This window comes from Coregonus clupeaformis, chromosome 9, assembly GCF_020615455.1.
Source record: "Coregonus clupeaformis isolate EN_2021a chromosome 9, ASM2061545v1, whole genome shotgun sequence".
NCBI classification, from domain to species: domain Eukaryota; kingdom Metazoa; phylum Chordata; class Actinopteri; order Salmoniformes; family Salmonidae; genus Coregonus; species Coregonus clupeaformis.
The window spans coordinates 40,682,177-40,709,819 of record NC_059200.1 but is presented as its reverse complement, the minus strand read 5'-3'; the positions used below and the strand labels follow the sequence as shown (position 1 = coordinate 40,709,819).

At 44.1% G+C, this 27,643-nt stretch overlaps 4 protein-coding genes across 9 annotated transcripts; 2 read left to right on the top strand and 2 right to left on the bottom strand.

The window, feature by feature from the left end:
* Positions 1-39: 39 nt before the first annotated feature.
* LOC121573533 (nuclear receptor coactivator 3-like) lies at positions 40-15,216 on the bottom strand. 2 transcript variants are annotated; one of them, XM_041885596.2, is made up of 13 exons: positions 14,909-15,216; positions 6,885-7,065; positions 6,655-6,781; positions 6,260-6,493; positions 5,834-6,067; positions 5,583-5,700; positions 5,205-5,376; positions 4,729-5,079; positions 4,480-4,581; positions 2,618-2,846; positions 2,173-2,362; positions 1,882-2,071; positions 40-1,717 (listed from the first exon to the last, which is right to left on the bottom strand). In XM_041885596.2, exons 4-13 carry the CDS (start codon positions 6,474-6,476, stop codon positions 1,556-1,558), a joined length of 1,965 nt encoding a protein of 654 aa, XP_041741530.1. In that variant the 5' UTR covers positions 6,477-6,493; positions 6,655-6,781; positions 6,885-7,065; positions 14,909-15,216; the 3' UTR covers positions 40-1,555. The 2 variants fall into 2 exon arrangements, with proteins under 2 accessions (XP_041741530.1, XP_045078572.1); XM_045222637.1 differs by having other exon boundaries at positions 1,625-1,748.
* On the top strand, positions 6,871-18,956 carry LOC121574535 (flotillin-2a-like). Its single transcript, XM_045222692.1, has 6 exons — positions 6,871-6,939; positions 7,072-7,191; positions 7,602-7,816; positions 15,918-16,101; positions 16,333-16,482; positions 16,968-18,956. The coding sequence occupies exons 1-6, from the start codon at positions 6,871-6,873 to the stop codon at positions 17,004-17,006; spliced, it is 777 nt and encodes a 258-aa protein (XP_045078627.1). The 3' UTR covers positions 17,007-18,956.
* Positions 9,601-12,928, top strand: LOC123491568. Its single transcript, XM_045222638.1, has 2 exons — positions 9,601-11,449; positions 12,321-12,928. Exons 1-2 carry the CDS (start codon positions 9,716-9,718, stop codon positions 12,348-12,350), a joined length of 1,764 nt encoding a protein of 587 aa, XP_045078573.1. The 5' UTR covers positions 9,601-9,715; the 3' UTR covers positions 12,351-12,928.
* A 379-nt stretch (positions 18,957-19,335) lies between the features above and the next one.
* LOC121573535 (T-box transcription factor TBX6L) lies at positions 19,336-24,869 on the bottom strand. Of its 5 annotated transcripts, XR_006002067.2 has the most exons (7): positions 23,981-24,869; positions 23,607-23,767; positions 22,182-22,328; positions 21,912-21,982; positions 21,477-21,597; positions 20,643-20,871; positions 19,336-20,407 (listed from the first exon to the last, which is right to left on the bottom strand). XR_006002067.2 is itself a non-coding variant. In XM_041885598.2 (6 exons), exons 2-6 carry the CDS (start codon positions 23,673-23,675, stop codon positions 20,722-20,724), a joined length of 558 nt encoding a protein of 185 aa, XP_041741532.1. In that variant the 5' UTR covers positions 23,676-23,767; positions 23,981-24,869; the 3' UTR covers positions 19,336-20,721. The 5 variants fall into 5 exon arrangements, 4 of the variants coding, with proteins under 4 accessions (XP_041741532.1, XP_041741534.1, XP_041741533.1 ...); XM_041885598.2 differs by having other exon boundaries at positions 19,336-20,871; XM_041885600.2 differs by having other exon boundaries at positions 19,336-20,871; positions 24,362-24,869.
* Positions 24,870-27,643: the final 2,774 nt, after the last annotated feature.

Sequence of the window (27,643 nt, the reverse complement as noted above, 5' to 3'; positions counted from 1 at the left end):
AACCAAACGAACATGAAACATAGATCGGTGGCAGCTAGTACTCCGGGGACGACGACCGCCGATGCCTGCCCGAACCAGGAGGAGGAGCAGCCTCGGCCGAAACCGTGACACTTTGTTTTTGACTTCAATGAATTTCTACATAGGTAATTTCATGAAGTAATTAAAAACAGGACAAAACAGAGTGTTACTTTCGGAAAAAACATATGCCTTTCATTCTGTTGCATTTCACTGCAAAGAGCTAGCTACCCACTGGCTTCTGAACAACAGTACTCATTGCCCTATGCTATCAGTACAAAATCATAATATGCATTTTATAAATTCATGATATGACGATATGTACCCAGTTACTGTCTGCATATACAACACATAGATGAAAATGTACACTGTCAAAAACTATACAAAGAACTGGAAAAATATATTTGGATTGCGCAAGGTTTAAGGTAGATTTCTTGGGAGTCAAGAGTAAGAGTCAAAGGAAATGAGGAAATAAAAAACACTAGCGAGAGCAAGGAAAGAAAGGAAGAACTACTTTACGAACAGTCCCTTGTCAATAACGCCACCCCATCTTTTTCTATAACATTCATACACACACTCCAACACAGCAGCTTGCTAGACATCTCTGCTCATTTAAGAGACGGTCCTTTCTTCATTCACTGCAATCCGGTGTTTGTTCCCTCAAACAGTTTCATCATTTCAAAAGCTCCAAACTGTCAACACACCACATCAAAATAAAAGTGCTTCTAAAAAGAAACCCATGGCTGTTATCACTTAGAAGAAACATGTTTAGAGGAAAATGACAAAGTGGAAAGTGGGAAACCCACACACGCTCACTCATCAGTCCAAAACGTTCAAATAAACTGCAAACTAAAACGGTATTGACCTTGAAGACAAATATACACAAAATACACACATTTGACCAAGTCACATACTCTGTGCAAAAAAAGTGATCTATAAAAAGCATGTAAGATACTTTCGTAGCATATTTACAATTCATATTCACATAGAAGAAATGACATTAATACTGCAGTACCATTTATTTATGAGTTTATGACGCTCAGTTTCCATCTAAAGCATAGAGGAAAGTTGTATTGCTTGAATCTGCATAATATAGAAATAACCTGTGCTTACAGCTCCCCAAATTTATTTAAAAAAAATTAAATACAAAATAGAGGCGCATATCCAAAGGATAAAAGGAAAATAAAATCAATGCTGTGAATGCATTGAATCTCTAGTAAGGCTGTAATGACTAAGAAATATTGCAACAATCCTTTTACATAGAAGCCCTCTGATAAAGTGCAGCCATAGCTAGTTGTACCGTATCCCATCCTGTTTCAAATAGATTCTGTTTCCCTGCACACACGATGCGGCCTCCTCTGGTGTAGCAGACAGGACGTCGATCACACTCCCACAGGTCAAAAGAAGAAAAAGCAGGGCCTCTTCTTGAACTAAGTCCCACACACTCCATCCAGAGAGAGGCAAGCCTACAACGGGAGGCTGCATTCGATATGAGGTGTGTCTTTATTCCAGAGTCTCTCACTGTGTAGTCGGTTTGTTTTCACTGTGGCTTATGAGTGTCCTCCACACGCAAGCCAGAGAACAGCGGAGGGAGAAGATCTTGGGGCTGTGTCCGGTGACCCCCAGACATCCCTTCTCCCACCCACACTGCAGCCACATAGGTGGGGCACTGCAGTCTTTGCTGTCCTCCTGGTGAGGGCTCCTAAAGATTACATACGTTTTCAGCAATATTTCTGTAAATGACAAAATGGATGGACAGATGTTACAATAAATCCACACTGTTCAGGCTGAGCTATCAAATCACTACCTGGAAGTTATTACACTTTTATAACTATTTTTTTTATTAACAAATGACAAACTATCTACCTGTTCAGGTCCCATTGGCATTCGGCCCATTCCCATGGAGTTCATGCCCATTTGCCCCTGCATCTGGCCCATCTGTGCTCCACCAGCACCACTGACCGGGCCTGGCCCGCCCATGGAGCCATTCATCATCATGGGCCCCCCAAACTGGCCTGGGTTCCCCTGCTGGGTGAACTGCTGCTGGGGGTACGAGCTGAAACACAGAGGGGTATAAAGAACAGAGTAGAGAAGATCGAGATAGAACAGGAAGTAATGGTTTTTTTTTTGCCATTATAATCAGCGTATCAGACATACTTGTTCCGTGGAATTCCACCCTGTCCACCCTGTGGCCAGCCTTTCATGTCTGCTGACTGGTACATGGGGCCACCCTGGGGGTGGTATTGCATCATGGGATTCTGAGGCCCTCCCACGCGACCTGGCATCATGTTGCTGGGCGGGCTGCTGCCTGCGCCTACAAACGAGGGTTCCCCCTGCTGGCTCATTCCTGTAAGCACAGCCAGAGACAGGTCTTAGAATTAACAATGCATACTTGTAATAATGCGTTAGAAATAGCAGTTAGAAAGAGAGGACAGTTAACATTACAACCCCTATGGATGGAAAAACTCCTGGTCAGAAGGTTATGAATGGGAAAGGGAGTTGGGACCGGAGTATAGAGCCTTCTATTTTAGAGAATAGTCAATGGAGGAGATGCATCAAGGCTAGTAAATAAATGGAAATGTATCTGGGTCAGATAGCTCACCATAGTTTCCGCCGTAGTTGAACTGCTGCTGTCCTGGCTGGTTCATGGGGGGTCCTGCCATTGGGTTGTCCATGCCTACAGAGGCTGTGATGTTAGGTGGGGGGCTGAAGCCTCCTGTTGCAGCCTGTTGCTGCTGCTGCATTAGCATCATCATCCTCTGTCTCCTCATCTGTAGTGTCATCATCTCTCTGCTGCGCTGAGCCATCATCTGAGCATTCAGGATGCCAGGCTAACCAAGCAGACAGGGGAAAACACTGATACGACTGCAAGTACTACATGGCAACAGGATGGGTTTAATCAGTGTGTGTGTGAGGTGGTCTGCCCTACCAGATGTTGATTTTATGGAACATGACGTGGGAGTCGCAACCCCTATTACTAGCCTGTTCAACCTCTCTTTCGTAACGTCTGAGATCCCCAGAGATTGGAAAGCTGCCGCGGTCATCCCCCTCTTCAAAGGGGGTGACACTCTAGATCCAAACAGTTACAGACCTATACCCATCCTGCCCTGCCTTTCGAAAGTTTTTGAAAGCCAAGTTAACAAACAGATCACCGACCATTTCGAATCCCACCGTACCTTCTCCGCTATACAATCCGGTTTCCGAGCTGGTCATGGGTGCACTTCAGCCACGCTCAAGGTCCTAAACGATATTTTTACCGTGATCGATAATAGACAGTACTGTGCAGCAGTCTTCATCGACCTGGCCAAGGCTTTCGACTCTGTCAACCACCGCATTCTTATTGGCAGACTAAATAGCCTTGGTTTCTCAAATGACTGCCTCGCCTGGTTCACCAACTACTTCTCAGATAGAGTTCAATGTGTCAAATCGGAGGGCCTGTTGTCTGGACCTATGGCAGTCTCTATGGGGGGTGCCACAGGGTTCAATTCTTGGGCCGACTCTTTTCTCCGTGTATATCAATGATGTCGCTCTTGCTGCTGGTGACTCTCAGATCCACCTCTACGCAGATGACACCATTTTATATACATCTGGCCCTTCATTGGACACTGTGTTAACAAACCTCCAAACGAGCTTCAATGCCATACAACACTCCTTCAGTAGCCTCCAACTGCTCTTAAACACTAGTAAAACTAAATGCATGCTCTTCAATCGAACGCTGCTGGCACCCGCCCACCCGACTAGAATCACTACTCTCGACGGGTCTGACCTAGAGTATGTGGACAACTACAAATACCTAGGTGTCTGGTTAGACTGTAAACTCTCCTTCCAGACTCACATTAAGAATCTCCAATCCAAAGTTAAATCTAGAATCGGTTTCCTATTTCGCAACAAAGCCTCCTTCACTCATGCTGCCAAACATGCCCTCGTAAAACTGACTATCCTACCAATCCTTGACTTCGGCGATGTCATTTACAAAATAGCCTCCAACACTCTACTCAGCAAATTGGATGTAGTCTATCACAGTGCCATCCGTTTTGTCTCCAAAGCCCTTACCGATCACTGCACCTGTACACAGCCCATCTGAAATTAGCCCGCCCAACTACCTCATCCCTATATTGTTATTTATTTTGCTCATTTGCACCCCAGTATCTCTATTTGCACATCATCTCTTGCACATCTATCATTCCAGTGTTAATACTAATTGTAATTATTTTGCACTATAGCCTATTTATTGCCTTACCTCCATAACTTGCTACATTTGCACACACTGTATATATATTTTCTGTTGTATTTTTGACTTTATGTTTTGTTTTACCCCATATGTAACTCTGTGTTGTTGTTTTTATCGCACTGCTTTGCTTTATCTTGGCCAGGTCGCAGGTGTAAATGAGAACTTGTTCTCAACTGGCTTACCTGGTTAAATAAAGGTAAAAATATAAATAAAAAAGGGGTATGACTACCTACCTGACTCCCCATACTGGGCTGCATCACAGGCCGCATCGCAGGGTTTCCTGTAGGGGTATTCTCCATCTTGATGCCCATGCCCTGACGGGTCTGGTTCATGAACTACAGAGGGAGAGAATAAAGTTAGTCACATTTGCCATCCATATAGGTGATCCACCTGCCTGCTTTCATATGTGCCTCTACATCTAGACATCACAATCAAATGTAGCCTCTTCTGCAACTTTGAAGTGATGTGTCTTATGCTCGTACCTGCTGGCCCTGTAACCTCTGCACCAGCTGCTCTCTAAGGGGCTTGATGGCGCTCATCATGCGGGGTCTCATGTTGGCGCGGGGGTGACCCATCCCCCCCATGCCAGGGAAGCCCCCTGAGCCTGCCTGGCCCGCCATCTGGTTCATCACGGGGTTGAAACCAGCAGGGGACTGGCCCTGCATGGGGTTACCCCCATAGACTGACTGCATGCCCATGGAGGGGGGTCCTGGGTACCCCTGGCCATACATGGGCTTCTGCTCTATCCCCATGGAGGTGTCCGGTCCTGGGCCAGGGAAAGGCTCTGATGGGGGCCTCTGCCCCGGACCTGGCTGCTGCTCTGGACCATGAGTCTGGGAGGGAGAGAGAGAGAGGTTAGACATGGTCAATATAACAGTGTGATTCTTATCACATGGTTTTATAGGGACTGTAAGTAGAGGACTCAGCTCCATGTTATCTGGATGTCCTCATAAGGTACCTGTCCTACGAGGTCGGGGATGCCCAGGGCCCGGTCAATCTCCTCCAGGGCAATAACATCAGTGTTGTTGAGCAGAGAGTCCAGCTGGTCCAGCAGCGCCAGCTCATCATTCTGCCCCTGGCTGGTGGAGGGCGGAACCAGGAGCTCATCCAGGGGGTTCCCAAACTGACGCCTGGTACACAACAAGGAAGGGGGATTAGTACAGTACATGCACCAGTTGTACTGTATACAGAGGAGCCAATGCACTCCAGACCTAATGATGCTAATGATGTTTGGGTTAATAGGAGACAGAGCGAACAGATGGGGCAGGGGGAACTGAATGAGGGAGACAGTGAGTGTGTATAAATGTGTGTGTTTATGATTAAGAAGGTTATTCACCTATTTGTGTTAGTGGGTGGTCTGTCCATTCCCATGGCACTGTCAGGCCAGGAGGGGGACTGAGGTGGAGGACCCTGCCCACTGAAGGGACTCATCCCCATATTCACCTCACTGGAACCTACAGAGAAAGTAGAATTCAGCATGAACCAATCATACATACACAAACATGAAGAACACGCATACAGTTGGTCATAAATACTAAACCAAACTACATGTAATATTCACTCACCCCGCCCACACACACTACATACCAATTTCCATGAGTTGCTGCTGCAGCATAGACCTGGTGTTGCCAGGTAAACTATTGGACCGGTTGACCAAGGGGCCTCCCATCATGCCCTTGGAGTTGAAGTCCATCCCTGGCCGGCCAATCGAGGGGTGTCCTGGTGCCCCCACAGGACGGCCACTGGACCTGGTCATCCCCCAGTCACCTTGCCCTGCCATGGAGGGCCGCTGTGGCATCCCCATAGCCCTGTTCATACCTCCTAGGGAACACACATAAATAGTGCGGTTATGATCCATGAACTAAATACATCTAACTGTAGTACTAAACAGCAGTGCTGTCATTGGAGTGTAATAAGGAGAGGCAAGAAAGGTCACTAGATTGAGAGGGAAAGGGGCAAAATCCATGTGCTGAAACCAAATCAACCCAACCCCAAAGTAAGTGAGTAAGTTACTTGTGGCGGCACCGGCCCGTGGTGGACACACACCCATGCCTCCAGGTCCTGGAAAACCGATGGTCATGCCTGGCCGAATGGGGGCCTCCATGTTCTCCAGTTTGATGAGGGTGGGGCAGGGGACGTTCCTCCTCCCTGCCAGGCCTCCACCACCACCCAGGGGCCGAGCTTCCACTGACAGAGCCCTCTGGAGGGGCCCACGCTGGGCAGACATCATGGCTCCTCTCTCCCCATCTGGAACAGACAGAAGGGTCAGTACAGGCCAAGGACAAACCCTCTAAATATAGTAAGGATGTATGGTTTGCTGCATAATAGTTATTTAAATGGACAACATATTAGCACTTCTGGAATGATCTATTCAGAATTCTAATTAGCATCCACTCATGCTAGTTTACCATGCAAACTTTCTGGGCCATTTCCCTGCTGGTTTCCCACTTATTTTCCTGCTCTGGAGTCTGGTTTGGGATAAAACCTGGAGCTGGAGTTCCTGCAGCCTCCAAGAATTGTCTCCAGGGTTTCCAACTGGGAAGGAAAACAAACAAATGTTACTGTTAGTTAACAAGCTGCTCTTTGCTGAATAAATAATATAAAATGAATTAACCGTAGGCACAATGTCCCACCCTACCTCATCAGGTGGTTCAGTCTTGACCTTCCCCACCATGGGGTTGGGTTCAGAGGTTGTGACCCCTGAGGCTCCCCTCCCCTCTAACTCATCCAGCTTTGGCTTGACATCACCCCTTGACATCACCCCTTGCCCTTTGGAGTCGTCCTTGTTGAGGAGGTAGTGGAGGAGGGCGTGGGTCTTCCTACAGGAAGCAGAATGTAAGAAAGAGATGATGGATGTCAAGTTCCAAGCAGATACCAAGATGGCCGATTCGAAACGAGGGTTGGAGATGCAGAAGGCTGCTTTCAATCAAGAAGTCAACACGAAGGTATCAGACATGGCCATCATTTTACATTTTAGTAATTTAGCAGACGCTCTTATCCAGAGCGACTTACAGTTAGTGAGTGCATACATTTTCATACTGGCCCCCCGTGGGAAACGAACCCACAACCCTGGCGTTGCAAGCGCCATGCTCTACCAACTGAGCTACAGGGGACTATCATTGCTCTAGATTCGGGTCACCATTAGCAGTTAATCGATGACGTCAAATCTAGGCCTAATGTGAAAGCCCCTTATTAGAGATTCACCCTGGTCATATTCATTAGTGCACACCAAAGCAAAACTTTTTGCAACGGATAAAGGACTACCTGCACAAGGTCAGGTATTCCCTTTTCATTTCAGCCCGTTTGATTCCATTTAATTATTGGTGAATATGACCCATGCCTCTTCTCCCCCCAGAAAGCAGAGGCCCAGCTGGCCTACGAGCTGCAGGCTGCCAAGGAGCAGCAGAAGATCCGTCTGGAGGAGATAGAGATTGAGGTGGTTCAGAGGAAGAAGCAGATCACCATTGAGGAGAAGGAGATTGACCGCACGGAAAAGGAGCTCATCGCCACGGTCAAGAGGCCGGCTGAAGCTGAGGCCTACAAGATGCAGCAGCTGGCCGAGGGACAGAAGTGAGTGACCAATCACTGAGCCGCTCCCAGAATGCATGGAAAATAAGGACAATGTGTATGCTCGTTGGAATTCTGGATGCAAAGCAAGGTGTCATACTATAGGAAGTGAGTGAACCACCACTGAGCCTAGAGTGTCTGCCTTTCAAGTCAACATATGCAGCATAGGAACAGAAAGGTCATAGAAGTGGAGGAAGAAAGTCACACATTCCCAAGCTTCCAGCAGTTTGTAAAGTTTCTCACACGTGAAGCTAAGATTGCTAATAACCCAATAACATCTCTCCATGCTCTGAAACCTGCTGAAGGTGAGCAGATCAAGGTTTTAAAGAGCAGAGCTCTCGGAGCAAAGGTACTAGCAACTAACTCAGATGAAAAAGCTTCCTCCACAAGCTGTGTTTTTGTGAGAAGTCAGGTCACAGTCTACACAAGTGTTGGAAATTTATGAATAAAACCATCTCTGAGCGGAGTCAAGTTTGTTCAAGGGATGAAGTTGTGCTTTGGCTGTCTGAAGCCTGGCCATCGCTCAAAGGAGTGTGAAAATAGAAGGATCTGTGATACTTGTGAGAAAGGACATCCAACCTGCCTACACGATAATCGCAGCAAAGAAAGAGGAATGTCAACAAGGACTGATGGAGAAATGGAGAGTGACAAGTCAAGAGAAGGAACGACAGATCGTTCACAAGAAAGGGTGACAAAACCACCACGCGAGGTAACATCTAACAGAGTTATCCAGAATGTTAAAGGCACCCATACATCCTCAGTCATTCCTGTGTGGTTGTCCACTACAAGTAAGCCAAATCATGAAGTTCTTGTGTACGCTCTTCTCGATACACAGAGTGACACGACCTTCATCCTTGAAGAGACAGCAAAGGTGCTTCACACTAAAAATGAACCAGTCCAGTTAAAGCTCTCCACAATGGCTTCAAGAAATACAGTGGTGCCTAGCAGAAGGCTGACTGATCTACAAATAAGAGGATTCTACTCCGATAAGATAATCTACCTGCCAGTAACTTACTCAAGAGAATTCATCCCTGCAAACAGAGATCATATTCCCACACCAGAGACTGCCAAGGCATGGTCTCATCTTGAGCACATTGCAGATGAAATTGCTCCTCTGCAGAGCTGTGACATCGGCCTACTAATTGGCTACAACTGTCCTCAAGCTCTTGTACCAAGACAAGTGGTTGCTGGAGAAGAAAATGAGCCCTTTGCTCAGAGAACAGACTTGGGTTGGAGTGTAGTCGGCTATGGCAACCCATGTCTTGACTTTGGAGATGCCTTTGGAATAAGCCATCAAGTCATTGTGAAGCAAGTGACATCAGTTCTTCCAAATCTCCCAAACGAAGTGCACTATGTCTGTAGAACACAGATCAAAGAAGTAGTCCTTCCAACAGACGTCATCAAGGTGTTGGAATCAGATTTTGTAGAAAGGGCTTCAGAAGATGAACACCTTTCTCAAGAGGATCTCCAGTTCATGTCAATTATGGAGAGTGGCATCAGACTCAAGGATGATGGGCACTATGAAATGCCACTTCCCTTCAAGAAAGGAAGACCAAACTTACCAGATAACAAGGTATGTGGCATCCACCGTCTCAGATGTCTGGAGAAGAAGTTAAAGGGAAATGAGCAGTACTGCAGAGACTATAAGACCTTTATGGATGAGACAATAGCTTGTGGAGACGCCGAGCTTGTCCCTGAAGAGGATATTAGCAAGACCCCAGCGTGGTACATCCCCCACCATGGGGTGTATCATCCCCAAAAGCCCGGTAAGATCCGTGTCGTTTTGACTGCTCTGTAAGGTTTCAAGGGACAGCCTTGAATGACCATCTCCTGACTGGCCCAGAGTTAACAAACACCTTGGTGGGAGTTTTGTGTCGGTTCAGAAAGGGTCGTGTGGCAGTTATGTGTGACATAGAACGTATGTTCCACCAGTTCCATGTTAAGCCAGAGGACCAAGATTACCTCAGATTCTTGTGGTGGAAGGATGGAGATCTTAAAGCCCAGCCCTCCATCTATCGAATGAAGGTCCACTTGTTCGGTGCAGCTTCATCACCTGGATGTGCTAACTATGGCCTGAAGCACCTTGCCGCTCAAGGACAAGGACGCTTTAGAGAAGAAACCATCAGGTTCATCCAGAAGAGCTTCTACGTCGATGATGGATTGGCAAGTGTAGAATCTGAAAACCAAGCAATCCAACTAGCGAAGGAAGCAAGAGAGCTTTGTCGCACAGGCAAACTTCGATTGCACAAGTTAATCTCCAACAGCAAAGAAGTCTTAACCACAATTCCTGAGGAAGAGTGTGCTAAAGCCGTCAAGGACCTGACCATGATGTTGGGAGAACCACACATGGAAAGAGCACTAGGAGTACAGTGGTGTGTGACTTCTGATGAGCTGCAGTTCAGAGTGGTTGTCAAAGAAAATCCACTTACCCGCAGAGGGGTCTTGTCCACAGTTGCCTTGGTGTACGACCCACTTGGATTTATGGCACCCTTCATCCTGGTAGGAAAGCAGATCCTGCAGCAGATGTGTCGTGACAAGCTCAGTTGGGATGATCCTTTGCCTGATGACCTTCGACCCCTGTGGGAGTCTTGGTTGCAAGATCTAAAAAACTTGGCTGGTGTGAGAATCCAAAGATACTATCTGCCATCAAGCTTCAAGGTCCAGCATTATGAGCTCCACCACTTCTCTGACGCCAGCATGTCAGGCTATGGAGAGTGCTCGTATCTAAGAGCAGTCAGTACATCAGGGGAGGTCCACTGCTCCTTGGTCATGGGAAAGTCAAGAGTTGCTCCTACTAAAGTCACGACCATACCAAGACTCGAGCTGTCAGCAGCAGTGGTAGCAGTCCGGACCAGTGACATGCTCAAGAAAGAACTAGAAATAGACTGCCAACAAGAATGTTTCTGGACTGACTCAAAGGTTGTACTTGGATACATCAGTAATGAAGCCAGAAGATTTCATGTTTTTGTAGCAAATAGAGTTGAACGCATCAAGCTAAGCACAGAGGCCAGACAATGGAGATATGTAGCTTCAGAAGACAACCCAGCTGACCACGCCTCAAGGGGTGTCACAGCAGAACAACTCACAGCTTCTAACTGGTTCACAGGTCCAGACCTTCTTTGGCAAAAAGAGCTACCAACTGGAGTTGTCATGGTGGGAGAGATCGAGAGCAGTGACCCAGAGGTCAAGAAAGCTCAGGTTCATGACACTCAGGCAGAAGAAGCAAAAACAATTTTAGATCGTCTACACAAGTTCTCAGACTGGGCAAGAATGGTGAAGGCTGTTGCCAGACTCAAGCGCCGTGCTAAGGAAATCAAAGGTCTCAAGCCAAAGTCCTGTGAGGCCTCGAACTTGGAGGAAAGGAAAGAGGCGGAGCTGACCATAATCAAGATGGTCCAGGAAGCAACTCTCTCTCAAGAAATTCAACGCCTTAGACATCATAAGGAGACGAAGGTCAAAGACAAAGCCAACCAGTTGCACAAACTATGTCCGTTCCTGGATGATCAAGGTGTAATCAGAGTAGGAGGCCGCTTAGCTAATGCTGCCCTACATCCACATGTGAGGCATCCAGCAGTACTTCCTAGAGACAGTCATGTTTCTGCATTGCTCGTCAAGCACTATCATGAGAGAGTGTACCATCAAGGTCGAGGAATGACTATAAATGAACTCCGATCCAATGGCATATGGATCCTGGGTTGCAGCAAGCTTGTTTCATCCCATATTCACAAGTGCACAAGTTGCAGAAGGTTCCGAAGATGCACAGAGCAACAAAGGATGGCAGACCTTCCAGAAGAGCGGATGGAAACAACTGCTCCATTCACTTACTGTGGAATGGACTGCTTCGGACCATTTCACATTAAGGAAGGAAGAAAGGAGCTAAAGCGTTATGGGCTGTTGCTCACCTGGATGTGTTCAAGAGGAGTTCACATTGAAGCACTTGATGACTTGACCTCAGATGCCTTTATCAATGCTCTGCGTTCATTCATCGCCATTCGTGGATCAGTAAGGCAGATAAGGTGTGATCAAGGGACAAACTTTGTCGGAGCAAGGCGTGAGTTCATTGAAGCACTGAAAGAGATGGATCAAGAAGAGCTCAAAGATTTGGGCTGCGAGTTCATCATGAACACCCCTGCCTCAAGTCATATGGGTGGAGTCTGGGAAAGACAAATCCGCACTATCAGAAGTGTCCTGGCGTCCATTCTAGAACAGTCGTCCAGACAACTTGACTCCTCTTCCCTACGAACATTTCTATATGAGGTTATGGCGGTTGTGAATAGCAGACCTCTAACCACTGATCATCTGAACGATTCTACCAGTCCAGAGCCCTTGACACCAAACCACATCTTGACCATGAAATCCACAATCATTCTCCCTCCTCCTGGAAAGTTTGTCAAGGAGGATCTCTACCTCCGCAAAAGATGGCACAGAGTTCAACTCTTAACCAACAACTTTTGGGTACGATGGAAAAAGAGTATCTCCTGAATCTCCAACACAGACAGAAGTGGACCAAAGATCGCAGAAATGCAAAGGTCGGTGACATTGTTCTGTTACAAGATGCTGCCACACCACGAAACCAATGGAAGCTAGCAAGAGTCATCGAGGTCTATCCTGGAAGTGATGAAAGAGTGAGGAGACTCAAGTTACTCATCAGTGACTCCTCCCTGGATGGAAGAGGAAAGCGTACAGCCAAACCTGTTTACCTGGAGAGACCCATTCAGAAAACAGTTACATTGCTAGAAGCAGACTGATGGTTCTATCATACACTCACACACAGTTTATTAGTTGTTTATTAGGACAGAGTTTCATTTTATTTATTCATGCAGTAGGTTTGTCTCCAAGTTTTAAGAAATCACTTGTGATTTGGTGGGAGTGTAACTGCCTCTGTCGCCAGTTTATTTCATGTATTTGCACTTTTTATTATTTAATTTCTTCTGAATTGTACGTTTACAGCAAGACGGAACTAATTATTGGTTCCGCCCGAGTGTTGTCACCCGAGCGCCTTTAGCGACGCACCGAGAAAACTTTACCGCCAAAAGCGAATTATTTTTCCACTGTTATCGTGTTTAAGTGCATACTTACAAAGAAAGTATACAGAAGAAGATAAAGGACATTTAAAAGGATGTTTAGTACCTCTGTGTGATAAGCAGCAATGAGGTTTGTTGACTACTTATTTTGCTATGAGGGTGTTTGTGTTTACGTGCGTCAGTTTTGGTGTAAAATATACATAAAGTGGCTAGCTGTATGAGCTTGATTATAACGCCAGATGTGTGAGACATGCATATGGCATTATTTTGTTAATGTATTTTTTCTTTCTTTAAACCAGTTCTCACGGGTTGACCAGCATTAAAGCCCTGTATTCAAATCAAGACCTCTTGCCTCATGCCTGTCACTGGAGGAGCTACATCCACAAGCTGTGTTTTTTGTGTTCCATCTCGAGGTCAGCCAGTCTGGAAGCTTTACAAGTAACTTCTGGTTCTCATTGCAGTCATTAAGTACTTCGAGGCCTCTGATCTGAGTCATAGCAGCCTCACAGCTCCGAAGAAAATCAGCGAACTCTTGAAGTTCGATACTGCCTTCGGAGCTTATCTTGGGCCATGCCTCCAGCTTATCTCTGAATGCTTTGGCTATGAGGAATGGATTTCCATATCTTTCCTCGAGAATCCTCCATGCTGCGTGATAGGCTGACTCTGAACCAAGCAGGAAGTAGCTCTCTATAGCCTTTTTAGCAGGTCCACCCACATACTTTCGCAAGTAATATATCTTTTCTTCGGCTGGAATGTTTTTCCGATCAATGAGTGTCTGAAATGAAACCTTCCAGTCATTGAATCTGAGTGGGTCGCCATTGAATATTGTTGGTTCAGGTATAGGAAGACGACCTGCACTGATGGACTCTGCAAGTGCTCTAACAAGAGCTGCTGTGCTGTCATCCTGCTTTGAATGTGCCCGGTCTTGTGGTGAAGAATGGTGCTGCAACAGATTATTTTCATGTTTAACTTCTTCCTTTTCCTTCATACAGACACTTTGATGGAGTAGACTGCTTATTTCTTTATCGGAGCACTCACTCTGATCATACACTCGCTGACGTGCCTTAGCAGCCTTTAACTTTTTAACTGTCTCTAGTCGCTCCAGTTGTCTCCGCTTTGCATCTAGCACCTTTTGTCTCTCTGCAGCTTCAGCTTCAAGCCTTTCCAATTCCTCAATGCAACACTCTTGTTCTAGTAGTACTTCTAGAGTAGCTTCATTGGCAGCAACTTCAGCAGCGGCATCTTGTCTGCTAACAGAAATCTGACTTGAATGTCTGGAGCTGCTTTGAGCATGATACTTATCTTGTCTGAGGCTACAGACTTGAATATAGACGATGTCGCCCTGTTGCCTCGTTGTTCATCTCCTCCACCGTTATCTGCTGTCTCCAAACGATCTTTTGCAGTTTGGATGATCTTCCTGGTTACTGCATCACAGTTGTCAATTCTGCGACGTGTGTCATGGTCAGGGTTGTCTATGCGCCTTAACTCATCATAAGCAATGTTCAGATTCTCTGAGGCAGCACTTATTTTGCTTATGTGTTCATGTAGCAGGTTGTTTGAGCATTGTCCACTCAAAGCTTGCTTGGCGTCTTTAGCAATAGCCTTCCACTCCTCATAGCTCACAGTGAAACGGTGAGCAAATCTTCTTATTTGCTCATTGTACAGTTCTTGGCCCTTTTCTGTTAACTTTCGGTCTCTTTGGCTTCTTCGTGGTTCTTGTGAGGAAGTGTGGTCATTAGCTCTTGTGCCTTTAGTAGCCTGTGGTTGCATGTCTATGCACTGCTGCTCTATACTTTCACCTACATTAACCTGCTTTCTCCCAGAGGTAAGACTAGGCTCTGACATTGTTACTTGGTGTACTTAAATTTGGGTTAAATCTAATTTGGCCTGTAGCTAAGTGATTCAGCTCCCATTAGCTATTCACATTTATACTATTGTTACCACAAATATTATTTTTTAGAACATATTCACATCTACTTCACACAAATCAATATCACGTTGTTCTATGAAATGCAAAATTCAGTCTCTTGGTTGTAGCTTAGTTAACACTTAAACATACACACAACTATACCGTATGGATATGAAGGCAAAAATGTGTCAGTCTCTTGTGGGAAATAGTTTAAGCTTCTTTGCATCAGCTGGATTCATGGTAAGGCGCCTGGATTCTTCTGTGGATGCTGCGGCTGTGTAAATGTCAGGGGCAGATGCACACTCTTGGATGTAGAGATGTCCCTTCTTGTCCATGGATCACGGCTCTTTGGTAGTCTTCCTCGTCTACTCATGCAGAGCAGTTGAGTTCTCACTGTAGCTCCTCCAGTGACAGGCATGAGGCAAGAGGTCTTGATTTGAATACAGGGCTTTAATGCTGGTCAACCCGTGAGAACTGGTTTAAAGAAAGAAAAAATACATTAACAAAATAATGCCATATGCATGTCTCACACATCTGGCGTTATAATCAAGCTCATACAGCTAGCCACTTTATGTATATTTTACACCAAAACTGACGCACGTAAACACAAACACCCTCATAGCAAAATAAGTAGTCAACAAACCTCATTGCTGCTTATCACACAGAGGTACTAAACATCCTTTTAAATGTCCTTTATCTTCTTCTGTATACTTTCTTTGTAAGTATGCACTTAAACACGATAACAGTGGAAAAATAATTCGCTTTTGGCGGTAAAGTTTTCTCGGTGCGTCGCTAAAGGCGCTCGGGTGACAACACTCGGGCGGAACCAATAATTAGTTCCGTCTTGCTGTAAACGTACAATTCAGAAGAAATTAAATAATAAAAAGTGCAAATACATGAAATAAACTGGCGACAGAGGCAGTTACACTGGGTGTAAGTTACACTCAGGCACAGGTCTAGGATCAGCTTAGCCTCTTCAAAATCCTACCCAAAATTCAAAAACCGATCAGTGTCTAGGGGCAACTTCATCTCACACTTACAGTAGTAGCTACTTGTATGCTTCGGGTGTGTAGAAGCTTGTCATGCTGTAGTTTAATGCAATCCAGTCTGCAATCCAATGATGTTGTTAGAGTTTAGCCCTTCACGTGCCCTCCTACCAACCCCTGAACAGAATGAAGAAGGTGCTGACGGCCCAGGCGGAGGCAGAGAAGATCCGTCGTATCGGTGAGGCAGAGGCTGGTTCCATAGAGGCTATAGGGAAGGCTGAGGCTGAGAAGATGAGGCTGAAGGCTGAGGCCTACCAGCATTATGGAGAGGCTGCCAAGACTGCTCTGGTCCTGGAGGCCCTGCCTAAGGTCAGTGTGTCACGACAGGGGCATTTAACGTTGTGTGGTAAGGAGAAGTTGTCACAGAGCTGCACACAAGCATTTGATATAGTTTGTGTCTACAATATATCAATGTTATTTTTTTTTTATTGCAACTTACCATTTTATTTGGTTTAAACATGACAACTAGAGGCTGTGTTAGATGAGTTCTCTCTGAAGAACACCCAGGTGAAGAAGGTTTGTGTCATTGTGTTGGTACAGATCGCTGCCAAGGTGGCGGCACCCCTGGCCCGGACCAATGAGATCGTCATCCTGAGCGGGGACGGTGGCCGTGTGACCGGCGAGGTGAACCGCCTATTGGCTGAGCTCCCTGTGTCCGTCAACGCACTCACAGGGGTGGACCTGATGAAGGTGAGAGAGGGGGAAGGGGTTCAGTAGAATGGAGAGAGAGAGCCCATACTCACAAGCACTGCAGGTGTGAACACATTCCATAAATCGAGCATTCGTTAGCTATGTTTATAACGCTGAATCTATAGTATGCATAAACATTTGCACATTTGTACACCATAGAAATAAAATGTTGCTGTGAAGTCCAAGTGGAATTGCAGTCATTCCAGAACATACTCCCTACAGATCCCCACCATGTTTAATCTTTGACTAAACTGAGTCTGACTGTCACTCTCTGTGGCTGCGTCTCAAATACCTCCCTATGTAGTGCACTACTTTTGCAGTGGGCTGTGGTCAAAAGTAGTGCTCTAAATAGGGAATTGGGTGCCATTTAGTACAGAGTTATGTGCAGATATCCAGGCAATGGCAATGGGCTAACTATTGTTGTTTGTCGCCATTGTTCCAGTGAAGCCTGCAGCTAACCCAGTCTCTCTCTTATCATCTCACAGATCCCTTTGCTTCAAAAGATGATCAACCCTCAAGCATGAAAACAATCCTGTACACCTTAACTCAATACATTTCTTTATGCACTCTTTAAATCAACTGCCTTCACCTAGAAACTCTAGAAAACAAGTAGTTTCTTTTTTCTTTTCTTTTTTACTACAAAAGAGTCAAGCTGTTTTCATTTTCCTAAACCCCTGGTGCCTTAGCTCTATAGGGCCAGATCAGCTGTATGTACTACTGCTTTTTTGTTGTACTTTTTTTTTTTTTTAAGTACCGGTAGTTACCCCATTCTGTTGTACTAACACTTGTCTACATTGTAGAAAAGGGACATTCATCATGATTGTTCAGTGCAGGCCTTGTTCTGGTCTGAAATGTTTGCCAGGTCTTCACCTTGTCTTCATTGTTATTATTTTGTTTGTTGTGTTACATAGTGCTTTGGATGTGCCCATGGTTTTGTATAGTTACTGAAAGTATTTCAGATATTTTGTCTCAAATTGAACTTTTTTCATTCTAATGTGTAGTCTGTGCCTGTTTACGATCCAAGTGGCCAAACCTCAGGAAAAGTAATGGTTTGGCAATTCTATAGTGTAGTGATACTATGGTGAACCTCCATCCACCATCTCAATGAGAGCTGTGGAAATATTGTCCTATCCCATCCTCATGTCATCTGCCTTGAGAGCAGAAACATTGGCATTCTATCTTATTCTTCACTAGAATCTTTCATTTCATTCTTCATCTTAGGAATGGGAGAGGTGTGCATTTTTAGGTAGACAAGACATACAAGACAAAGAAAACATAGACATTAACACATGTACATGGATCTACAAGTCTGTATGAAGCCATATACTGTCAACGTTAGCCTTAATATAGAGACCCAGGAGTCCTGCTAGCTTTCCTGATCATCTGGATTACCTCAATCAATCTAAGCTTTAATACTTGTTCTTTCCAACTATTGAGACATCATATGACGTGATATGCATTTCAGTCTCTTAGGTTAGCCAATGTTGTGTTATATCATCTTATGGTTACATTCTGTTAAGTTACATATTAGTTTATAAAGGATTTATCTCTACAGTTTACCAGACTCTTTACTTTCAGGATTGTACAGGGTGGTGCTTACTTTTTTTCTAGGAATGCAATGCTGCCACGACCTGTTGACCATCCTATAATCTATCCGTTTTCTCCACATTCCTTACCCAATGTGCTTTAAACACAAGAATACATTTCAGTTTGTTTCGCCACACATTTGAGTTGGACTGTCTTGTTGTGGAGTTCATTTTAGGTTGGCTTCATTTTATGAAAATACATTTTAGCGTTTTAGGGGAAATCTAACCACTTTCTGAACCAGTGACCTCAAGCATGGCATAATATTTTCAAATATGGAATTTTTTTTACAGTAACGTTAACCCACTGCCAACGGTGGTATATCTCTGGTCTGGGGGAGAAATGTCATTATCTAATTCCTACTGATCACCAAAATAATACTTTATTTGTTTTATTATAATCTCCTCTTGTAAGATTTACATAGTAGACCAGACCGTAAAATGTGAGTGATAAACGGTGTGATACAGTACTGTAAATGTAGAAAGGAACCTGTATTCTGTTTCATGAAATGGCTGGTTTGAATTGTATAAGGTCGGAAATGTTGAAGTGTACTATCTGGACATACTGATGTCTTTCCCTGGTCAAATTGTGTTTTTGTTCAGCTGAAAAACACACATTATATGTAATTTTTTGGCACCTAATTTGTGTGTCAACGCTCTTTCAAGAATGTTGCATGTATTACTATGAATGATGGTGTAATTTCAGCAAGGTAGAAGCAGTTTTCAGATCAGAAAATCTACCTTTCGGATCTAGAATGTAGTTGGAAGACCAAACATTGTATGCCTTTAACATGTATCTTTATCTATAGAGTATCTATAATGAAACATTTTAAATTGATCACCCATTATTGAAATGTATCTATTCAGACTCAATAAATGTGTTTGTGTGAATTCGTCCATTTTCTAGACTGTTACATAATACTGGAAAACTGGTCCAGCATGGATATTTCATCATGTGAACATCACACTCATATCCTCGAGTCACTCTGTGGCAAAGTATTATTATGTGCTTCCCTGTAAAAAATGTTCTGCCACCTCATAGTTTCCTCAGTATTCTTTCAGAGAATCTATTACAAGTGGCCTGTAACATTATCCTCGTCCCATACTGTTATGTGCTGTAGCAGGTGTAGCCAACTCTTCTGGCATGACAACGATAGACACTATCGGATGGGGCTAATGTTATCAGTTAACATCAGGAGTCTAAATATAATTTTCTATGTTTGATAAGCCACTGTTCTTCTGCATATACAGGTACATCTCACACAAAATCTCACATGATTTACTTTTATTTACGATGTCCAGAGAAAGGGAGAACATGTTAAATAGTGACATACTGAGTTCTAGTTCTGACATGATGGATATATTATTAGTTCCCCTTACTAATTATACAAATCAAATGTCAGGGCAAAAGAATCCCCAGTTCCTTATCCTAGCAAACCACTTGCCTATCCTACAACTGAAAAATATGTACATTTTAAACAACGTCTAACATAGCAAAGAGAAATGTGCTATACAGTTAGCTTGGAATGACTCTATTGCATTCATTTGTCTCAACTCTACTCAGAGGTGGCACTAGAGGTCGCCAAGTGGTGGGGCAAAATGTGAATGTCTACCTGACCTGTTGTGTTTACTGAACAAGAAATCGCTTTACTTGTTACTCTGTTAATCAAAATACAAGTCAAGCATAGATGCCTTATAGGGGTATTTTAGAGATGAGGAGGAGGGGACTTTAGCGTCCACATGGCTATCTCTTAGTGGCCCCACAGAGTCCATCAAGCTGTTATGGTGGTAGAGCATCATGCTGTGGAGTGGCATGTACTCTGGCCCATGGTCAGGTAGTGGTGGGTAAGGCTGTGGTGGCCGGAGCTCCCTGTCCAGCCCCAGGCCTGGCTTCTCATACTGGGCCTGGGGCTGGAGCAGCTTCCTGAGTGGATCCCAGACCCTGCCCTGCAGTGGATCCTGTTGAGGACGTCAGTGAGGGGCCGGGGGCTGCCGGACACCGAGAGAGGATGGGCTGATCTCCAGGCTACGCAGGGCGCTCTCAGGGAGGTGCATCCTGCTGAGCTTGGGGGTCAGGGGTAGGGGGTAGTCGAACTCAGCCTGCTGGGGCTATTTCTGGTGGGCCTGGTGGTGGTCTGCTGTGGGAGAGGTGAGGTGCTGGACCGCCAGGTCCTCTGTGGTGAGGTGGGTGAGGCCCCACTGGTCTGCTGCTCTGTGCCGGGGGCCTCCTGAAGCCAACAGACCCTGGGTGGTGAGTCTGGCCCAATGGAAGGTGTGGGAGGAAGAGAGGAGAGGCAACGTTTGGTAAACAATTATGCCTGGCCTCCTTATGCTGCCCAGGGCTGAAATAGAACAACAGAGTACACTTTCAGATTATTAGCCTAGTTTATTTATCATAAATACAAATGTGAGATTATCATAATCATTAACAAATCAACATCCTATAGAAATACTGGACTGATAAGAAGAATACTTATGATTCTCGTTCACAATGAATAGCTGCTGATTTGATGTAATACACTTTTAAGATAGAAATAAATTGACAGTTTCTGAAACCAACAATCTTCATCATCCTACTGTTGTGTTGTGGGTCCTTGACCCCCCCCCCCCCATCACTCCTGGCCACAGGGCAGGGCTGCAATTGCAGCCCCCCAGTTCATGAAGGCAGAGATGATGGGGTTAGGAGCAGCAGAGAGAGACGTGATGTCATCAGTCCTGTATCCTGCTGCACCATGGGAATCCAATGAGCTAGAGCTGGAGACGGTAACGTCAGCCTCATCATCTGACTCCACTGGTCTGGATCGTACTGAGACAATTAAGGACAGGACAGAAGAGGGCCCGTATTCATAAAGTGTCTCAGAGAAGGAGTATTGATCTAGGATCTATGTAATCGTATTCATCGTTATCTAAAAGGCAAACTGATCCTAGATCAGTACTCCAACTCAGTTTATTTAGCACATTTTTCTTACTTACTTTTTAAAAACTCTGCATTGTTGGTTAAGGGCTCGTAAGCATTTCACGGTAAGCATTTTCACCTGTTGTATTCGGTGCATGTGACAAATACAATTTGATTTGGATTTGACTTTATGAATACAGGCCCAGAATGCTAGAACAGAGAAGATTCATGTAGATTCCTTTACCTTTCACTTTGACCAACTCTTTAAAATGATATAATATTTACTTTAGAGGACCGGTATAGAATAATGACTACGTACTGTAGATAGCCTACTAGTCTTCGGATTGTCTCGAGGAATTAATGACACCTGCTGGCTATTTTCTTGAGCAGTTTTCTTTTCCATGTTTGGCAAGCTCAATAGACAGCTGGCTTGACTATCATGGCTAGACTTTTCATTGTATAAAATAGAAATCCCTTATTTAGAAATTAGGTGTAGTGTTTACAATTTCCCTTACAGATGTTTCAAACATTAACAATTCTGTAGGCCTTTTGTGACTATCATTTGAAGGTTTTGATTCCATCTGGCGTTGTCTTTCATTTAGTTTGTCAGAGCTCTGACCTTCCTTTTCTCTGAACCTACAGAAAGAAAGAATTCACATTATTCACAGTTTCTTAGTAACATGATAGTGATGTGTACCAGTAAAGAGTAAAAGAACATGGCACTTAATTGATCAGTGAGTCAACTAAGTACCATTCCAATTCTGCATAATCATCATATTTCCCACTGCGATAACAGGTTTACCAAGAGAAACATATTGGGGAATAGATGACTGACCAACAAATATGATAATGTTATTCTGAGTCATACTGGGAGGAGTATTGCATCACTTTCAAGTGAGAGTTGCCGTTCATGTTTCAAGCTACTAGAAGGCTATCTGAAGGTCTCTCACCTTTTTCTGTTCAGCCCATTGTCACGAAAGCCTTTTGCAAAGGGGTTGTTGCCTATCTTGAGTTTTGTTATCTGTTGGGTAAATTAGCACGCCTCATTAATTATAGTATTACACATCTCTTATTATGCTCTCTTGTAGCAGCAGCATTTGACATCCCAGACTTTACGTGCACTGTCCATATTCACCCTCCAGAGGGCACTCTAATCAACACAATCAGAATACAGTTGTTCCAGTATTTCCTGTGAGATCCTAAAGGTGTCCTGGCCTTACCTCTGAGTTCTGGTAGGCAGTGACAGCTATGAAGGTTGCCTCAGGGAAGGTGAAGCGCAGGTAGTCCCCTGACAGAGGGTTGTGGGGGTCTGGAGACTGGACAATATGCAGGCGGGACTGGTACTTATGCATGGAGTGGAGAATCACCTGCAAAACATATGATACCTGTTACTAGTATTCAGTGGAGGCTGCTGAGGGGAGAATGGCTCATAATAATGGCTGGAACGGAGCAAATGGAATGGCATTAAACACGGAAACCATGTGTTTGATGTATTTGATACCATTCCACTGATTCCGCTCCAGCCATTACCATGAGCCAGTCCTCCCCAATTAAGGTGCCACCAACCTCCTGTGCTAGTATTGTAGAAAAGGCAGTAGTACAAACCTCTCCAGCAATCATTCCTGTATTCTATTATCTGTGCATCACATTACCCAAACATAAGTAACCTGCAATATTGTTTAGATTGTTTAGATTCCATGTTTCAATTGACTCCCGAGTGGCGCAGTGGTCTAAGGCACTGCATCGCAGTGCTAGCTGTGTCACTAGAGATCCCGGCCGCAACCGGGAGACCAATGGGGCGGCGCACAATTGGCCCAGGGTAGGGGAGGGAATGGCCGGCAGGGAGGTAGCTCAGTTGGTAGAGCATGGCGTTTGCAACGCCAGGGTTGTGGGTTCGATTCCCATGGGGTATGAATATTTTTTTTAAATAATGTATGCACTAACTGTAAGTCGCTCTGGATAAGAGCATCTGCTAAATGACGTAAATGTAAATGTACGTTTAAAGACTCACTGTTGTTTATTAGGTAGAATGTTGAGTTGTTGTCGCATATTGATAGGAATGTTTGCATATTGGAAGGTTCTAATTTATACCTTGAAATTAATGTATTTGTAAATGCTTAGGAGAGTTTTAATTATGATTTGACTACTGGCTCTGAGATTGTGCTGGAATGTGACAAGTAATGCTGTTTATGATGTAAAATATGCTGATGCAAATATGTTCTGTTTATTTTTTTAACACAATGCCATGTAGGTTGAGATGGAGAGTATGTGTTGGCAGGATGCCTAGTTTGAATGCAGTGGGTGAGGTAGGAGGTGATACAGGTGCAGGTCCTTGTCCTCTAACCGGGACACCTGCACCTGTATCACCTCCTACCTCACCCACTGCATTCAAACTAGGCAACCTGCCAAAACAAGTATGCCTGCCAACACATACTCTCCATCTCAACCTACATGGTGATATCCTCATATCTGCAGCAGTATCTGATGTATTTACAGAGGTATCTGATATGAAAACAAAGCATGTATTACTGTATTGTATCACCAAACTTAACATTCAGTGGTTATCATCTATTGCAACAGTATCATGGTGACATGGCACTTTTAGTGTCACAGATAGTGCCAGGGTCTTCCATGCCAAGCCTTACCAGGCCATTGGAGTTGAGGGTGTTGGTGAGTTTGAGCTTGAGCTTGTGGAAGGAGACTGGGCACTGCATCCACCTCTCCCCCAGGGAGGCTGAGTTTGGGTGGATGAAGAAGCAGTTGGGAAGGTGGGGCTCAGTAATACCACCCAGCGATCCCTACTCCACTGCACAGGACAGATGTATAGTGTCAATACATATGGATAACACAGTAATAAAAGCACATTCTGCAGTTATTATACAAGCATACATTAGTAAAAGCTTATCAAGCTCTATAAACACAATCACTACCCTGCAACTGTTTGTCAAACATGGTAGCCAATAGATAACAAAATAGAAATAAACAGTAATGCTGGGAGGGGTATGTGAGGTAGGCCTACCTTGTATTTGTTTTCATTAGACAGGACCATGTCCATTATCAGCATGTACTTTGCCAGAGAATTTAACCCTGTCACAGTGACTTTGCAGTTTGGAAACATGCGCCTATAACATCAGGCGGTAAATTTGAACGCGATTGAACTAACAGGTCGCCTCAATCGCTTATTCAATCACATAGAGCGGCAGGATAGCCGATACAACTTGTCCTTGAAATTATAATGGTAAATTCTCATTACGAAAGAAACATATAATTTCTCTAATAAACTCCCAACACAGCATAACTCTTAAAAAGCCTTTATTTTCCCACAAAATGACACAGATAGGACAAGGGATTATTATAAATGGCTACCGGTAGCTATTTATCATCCATCCACACATCCTACCTTCCTGTTTTGGTGATAAGCATCTCTGTTCCTATATCTCCAAACTGTTCCCATAGCTCGCGACCCTGGAGCGACACCCGGACTTGAAGAGTTGAAAGCTTGGTTTCACCCCCGATTTTACCGCCGGCGTCCCAATAACTGCCTCGCCGAACCGCATCTTTCCAATCTAGTACAAGGTATTTATTTGCGTCATTCAGGATACGTTTAGCCTATTTGGTTATAGCTTCTTTCCACAGACCTATGACAATAGACTGCATATGCTAATTATACCCCTCTCAATAGGAAAAGAGCAATAACTGTATTGGAAGGCTCAATTAGGACTACTTGAACACTATCATGCAACATATCCAATAACATTTGGTCACGTTGTCAATGTCTATCCATGAAACACAAACCTACCTGGTGGACAATAGCCGTAGTTCTTGGGCTGAGAGTTGAGTGGGTATGGGTAGTCACCACACAGCGGCCTCTCATTCAGATACATGACCTTGGAGCGCCAGTCAGTGAGTGCTCTTGTTGTTATCCTACTCTGATTTACTCCAAATTCATACTGAGTTCAGTGATCTGCACTTGAGATCTGATTCGGGCAGCGATCCCCTATACTTTTCCCTCCCATATGGAAGACAAGACAGAGGTGTGTGAGGTGTTGGGACAACAATCGGAACACCACATTGATCTTTCACAGTTTAGAGTTGCCTAAATATTGTTGTGTGAAAAGAGGGGAGCAGGGCGGGGGAAGGATGTGTTCAGTATAGGAAGTGAGATTTGGGTTCCCCAACTTCAAAACCACCAACTCCCAGGCCCTAATCCAGTGGTGTTTATTCATGGATGCCAAGGGAAGCCAGGCTTCCCCAAAAAATGGACCAAAAAATATAATCAATTATTTATCTTTCGTCTCTGTGTTTCATAATTTTCCTTCAATTCGCAAGATACTGAATTTATCTCAAAGGAGATCGCATCCGAGCGAAACAGCGCCCCCTCTGTCTCTCTACATGTAGGCCATCTATCTGATGCTGTCTGGTCAAAACGAGTATGACATTGTTGCCGCCCGTAGCATTGAACGCAAGAGAAGCCAGCAGGCATCTGGCCTCCTTGACAAAAAAAGTATAAAACATTTGCCAGTCAGCATTGAGCTAAACTGAGCGAGCTCAACTGTGAATGGTCCTGGCGCACCAAAAAAAAGTGTCAAGGGAAGCCAGCTTGGATTTGGCATCACTCCTATCAAATCCTATTGAGAGAATACATCATTGACAGAACGTGAATTTTTAGAATTTTTGCATCTCATTGTGTTGTTGTCCTCCGGTGGCTAGCTAGCCAGCTAGCTAAAATTGACCCCTTCCTAAATTAGCCATGGATGGAGATAGAGATTTGGACTTCTGGTTTTACTTAATTCTCCGTACTGGCCAATGATTATAACGGCGATACTGATCCAACCATTAATTCATACATTGTTGTGCCCCTGGCCTGAGAGGATGGAAGTTCAATATGTAGCTAGATATAAAAGGCAAATGTTAACTAGCGAACGTTGCCCATGAATGGAAGTTAAGCTAGCAAGCAAGCATTTTAGCCAGGTAGCCTAGGACAACAAAAATAAAAGCGTGAACTGTATGACAGAGTGATAGACCGTTTTGTCAACATGAAAGAGAGGACGATGGCATTGGTCTTTCTCTGCAAGTAAAGTGAGTCAATATGTTTTTCTACTTGCACACACACAGAAATCAGAAACATGGACATCCACATCATATTTAGCTTACGTTGATTGGAGTAAATTGTTTTTGGTATCTTTTAGTTGTCACTGTATTAGACTAAGCATAGGTGATTAGATGATGTTGAAGTTGAAATGGTGCTGGAATAGTGGAGGCAGCTCCTGTTTTCTTTGCGACTTGCGGTAACTCTCTGTGGTTCTAAATCAATAGTTTAGTGGTCCGAAAATTTCGCAAACATTAACTTGCTTGACCATGCTGTAGGTCATGTAACTTTCTGTTACTGTACATGCAATATGCTCTGTGGACTTCACTGGACAGAAGTTGCTATGCGGTTTTGTGATAAAACAAAGGTGTGGTTGAATTTATTCTGCCACTGTCTTATTGTCTCGGCCTTTAGGCCTATATATCACGGTCGCAAGGCATATGAATTAACAGGTTATAGAGCAAACAACGCAATTATCACAACACATAGGTTGTAATAGATTTTAGCCACGCACCGCTACTGTGCTAATCACCTGGGCAGTTTCACCTGCCATTATAACAGGAAGCTGGTCCCGGCTCCTTTTATTAAAAGGACAGAAGGCAAGGGAGTGTCAATGTAGAGATGTGTTAGAGCAGGGGTCGGCAACAGGCGGCCTGCAGGCCAAAACCAGCCCGCAAGTGTTTCTTTTTTTGGGGGGGCCCCCCCGAAAACTAATTGTGTGTATATATGAAAGGTATATACACAGTATGAAATTATTGTAATTGAAAATAATTTCTTATTGGGTTTAGTTGTGGTAAATTTGAAGTGTACAAATTACGTTCCTGACCATCCTCACCGAAAAAAAGAAAGCTGAATCTAGTTGCCTACCGCTGGTTTAGAGTGACATCGTGCGCACTCAGTAGAGGCCTCCTGTTTGTAATAAAGTCCATTTGTGGGGAAAAACTCATTCTGATTGGGTGGGCCCAGTGATGTGAAATCCATAGACAAGGGCCTAATTTATTTATTTCAATTGACAGATTTCCTTATATGAACTGTAACTCAGTAAAATCATACAATGTTTTGCATGTTGCGTTCATATTTTTGTTCAGTATACTTTTTCAAAGTACCTTTTTAAATAAGCTACCATTGAGAAAAATATAGTTTACTTAACTTCTTTCCGTGTGAAGTAATTGGTAGCTTGGTAAACTATCTTTTCAGAGTAGCTTCCCCGACACACACATCAAATGATCATTAGGAATGGATATGTCATTGTACATATTAAATACACATTTCATAGAGCTTACAAATATCTTATCCTAGCATAAGAAGATACAGGGCCTTCAATGAACCTGTATGGACTGGAGACTCATGTTATGCAGAGGTAAAACAGAACATTACAGAACAGTTCTATAAATGTATATAAATTGTAACTTACTTTCATTCAATTTACTACACCACAAAATTGTAATTCACTGCATCAGGCTTATTACCCAAGAGACCTGCATGAACCGTTTGTTTTGGGAATATTTTAGGTCATTTTTTCTTTTTCTAAAACTTGCATCTGATTATTCAATATATTAATAGCTAATTTGGGCTAATGTAATGTCACTTATC

Excerpts from the sequence above, each read along its gene's own strand:
- LOC121573533 (XM_041885596.2), bottom strand. The coding sequence starts at position 6,476 with ATGATGTCTGCCCAGCGTGGGCCCCTCCAGAGGGCTCTGTCAGTGGAA. Across the intron at positions 5,080-5,204 it reads TCCCCGACCTCGTAGGACAG|ACTCATGGTCCAGAGCAGCA; the intron begins GTACCTTATGAG and ends TCTCCCTCCCAG. Across the intron at positions 4,582-4,728 it reads AGAGGTTACAGGGCCAGCAG|TTCATGAACCAGACCCGTCA; the intron begins GTACGAGCATAA and ends CTCCCTCTGTAG.
- LOC121574535 (XM_045222692.1), top strand. The coding sequence starts at position 6,871 with ATGTCCCACCCTACCTCATCAGGTGGTTCAGTCTTGACCTTCCCCACC. Across the intron at positions 16,102-16,332 it reads TCCTGGAGGCCCTGCCTAAG|ATCGCTGCCAAGGTGGCGGC; the intron begins GTCAGTGTGTCA and ends GTGTTGGTACAG. Across the intron at positions 16,483-16,967 it reads CAGGGGTGGACCTGATGAAG|ATCCCTTTGCTTCAAAAGAT; the intron begins GTGAGAGAGGGG and ends ATCATCTCACAG.
- LOC123491568 (XM_045222638.1), top strand. The coding sequence starts at position 9,716 with ATGTGTGACATAGAACGTATGTTCCACCAGTTCCATGTTAAGCCAGAG. Across the intron at positions 11,450-12,320 it reads ACTATCATGAGAGAGTGTAC|CAAAGATCGCAGAAATGCAA; the intron begins CATCAAGGTCGA and ends ACAGAAGTGGAC.
- LOC121573535 (XM_041885599.2), bottom strand. The coding sequence starts at position 23,675 with ATGCAGTGCCCAGTCTCCTTCCACAAGCTCAAGCTCAAACTCACCAAC. Across the intron at positions 21,983-22,181 it reads CTGCCTACCAGAACTCAGAG|ATAACAAAACTCAAGATAGG; the intron begins GTAAGGCCAGGA and ends TTTACCCAACAG. Across the intron at positions 20,872-21,476 it reads TGTTAATGTTTGAAACATCT|TACGATCCAGACCAGTGGAG; the intron begins GTAAGGGAAATT and ends TAATTGTCTCAG.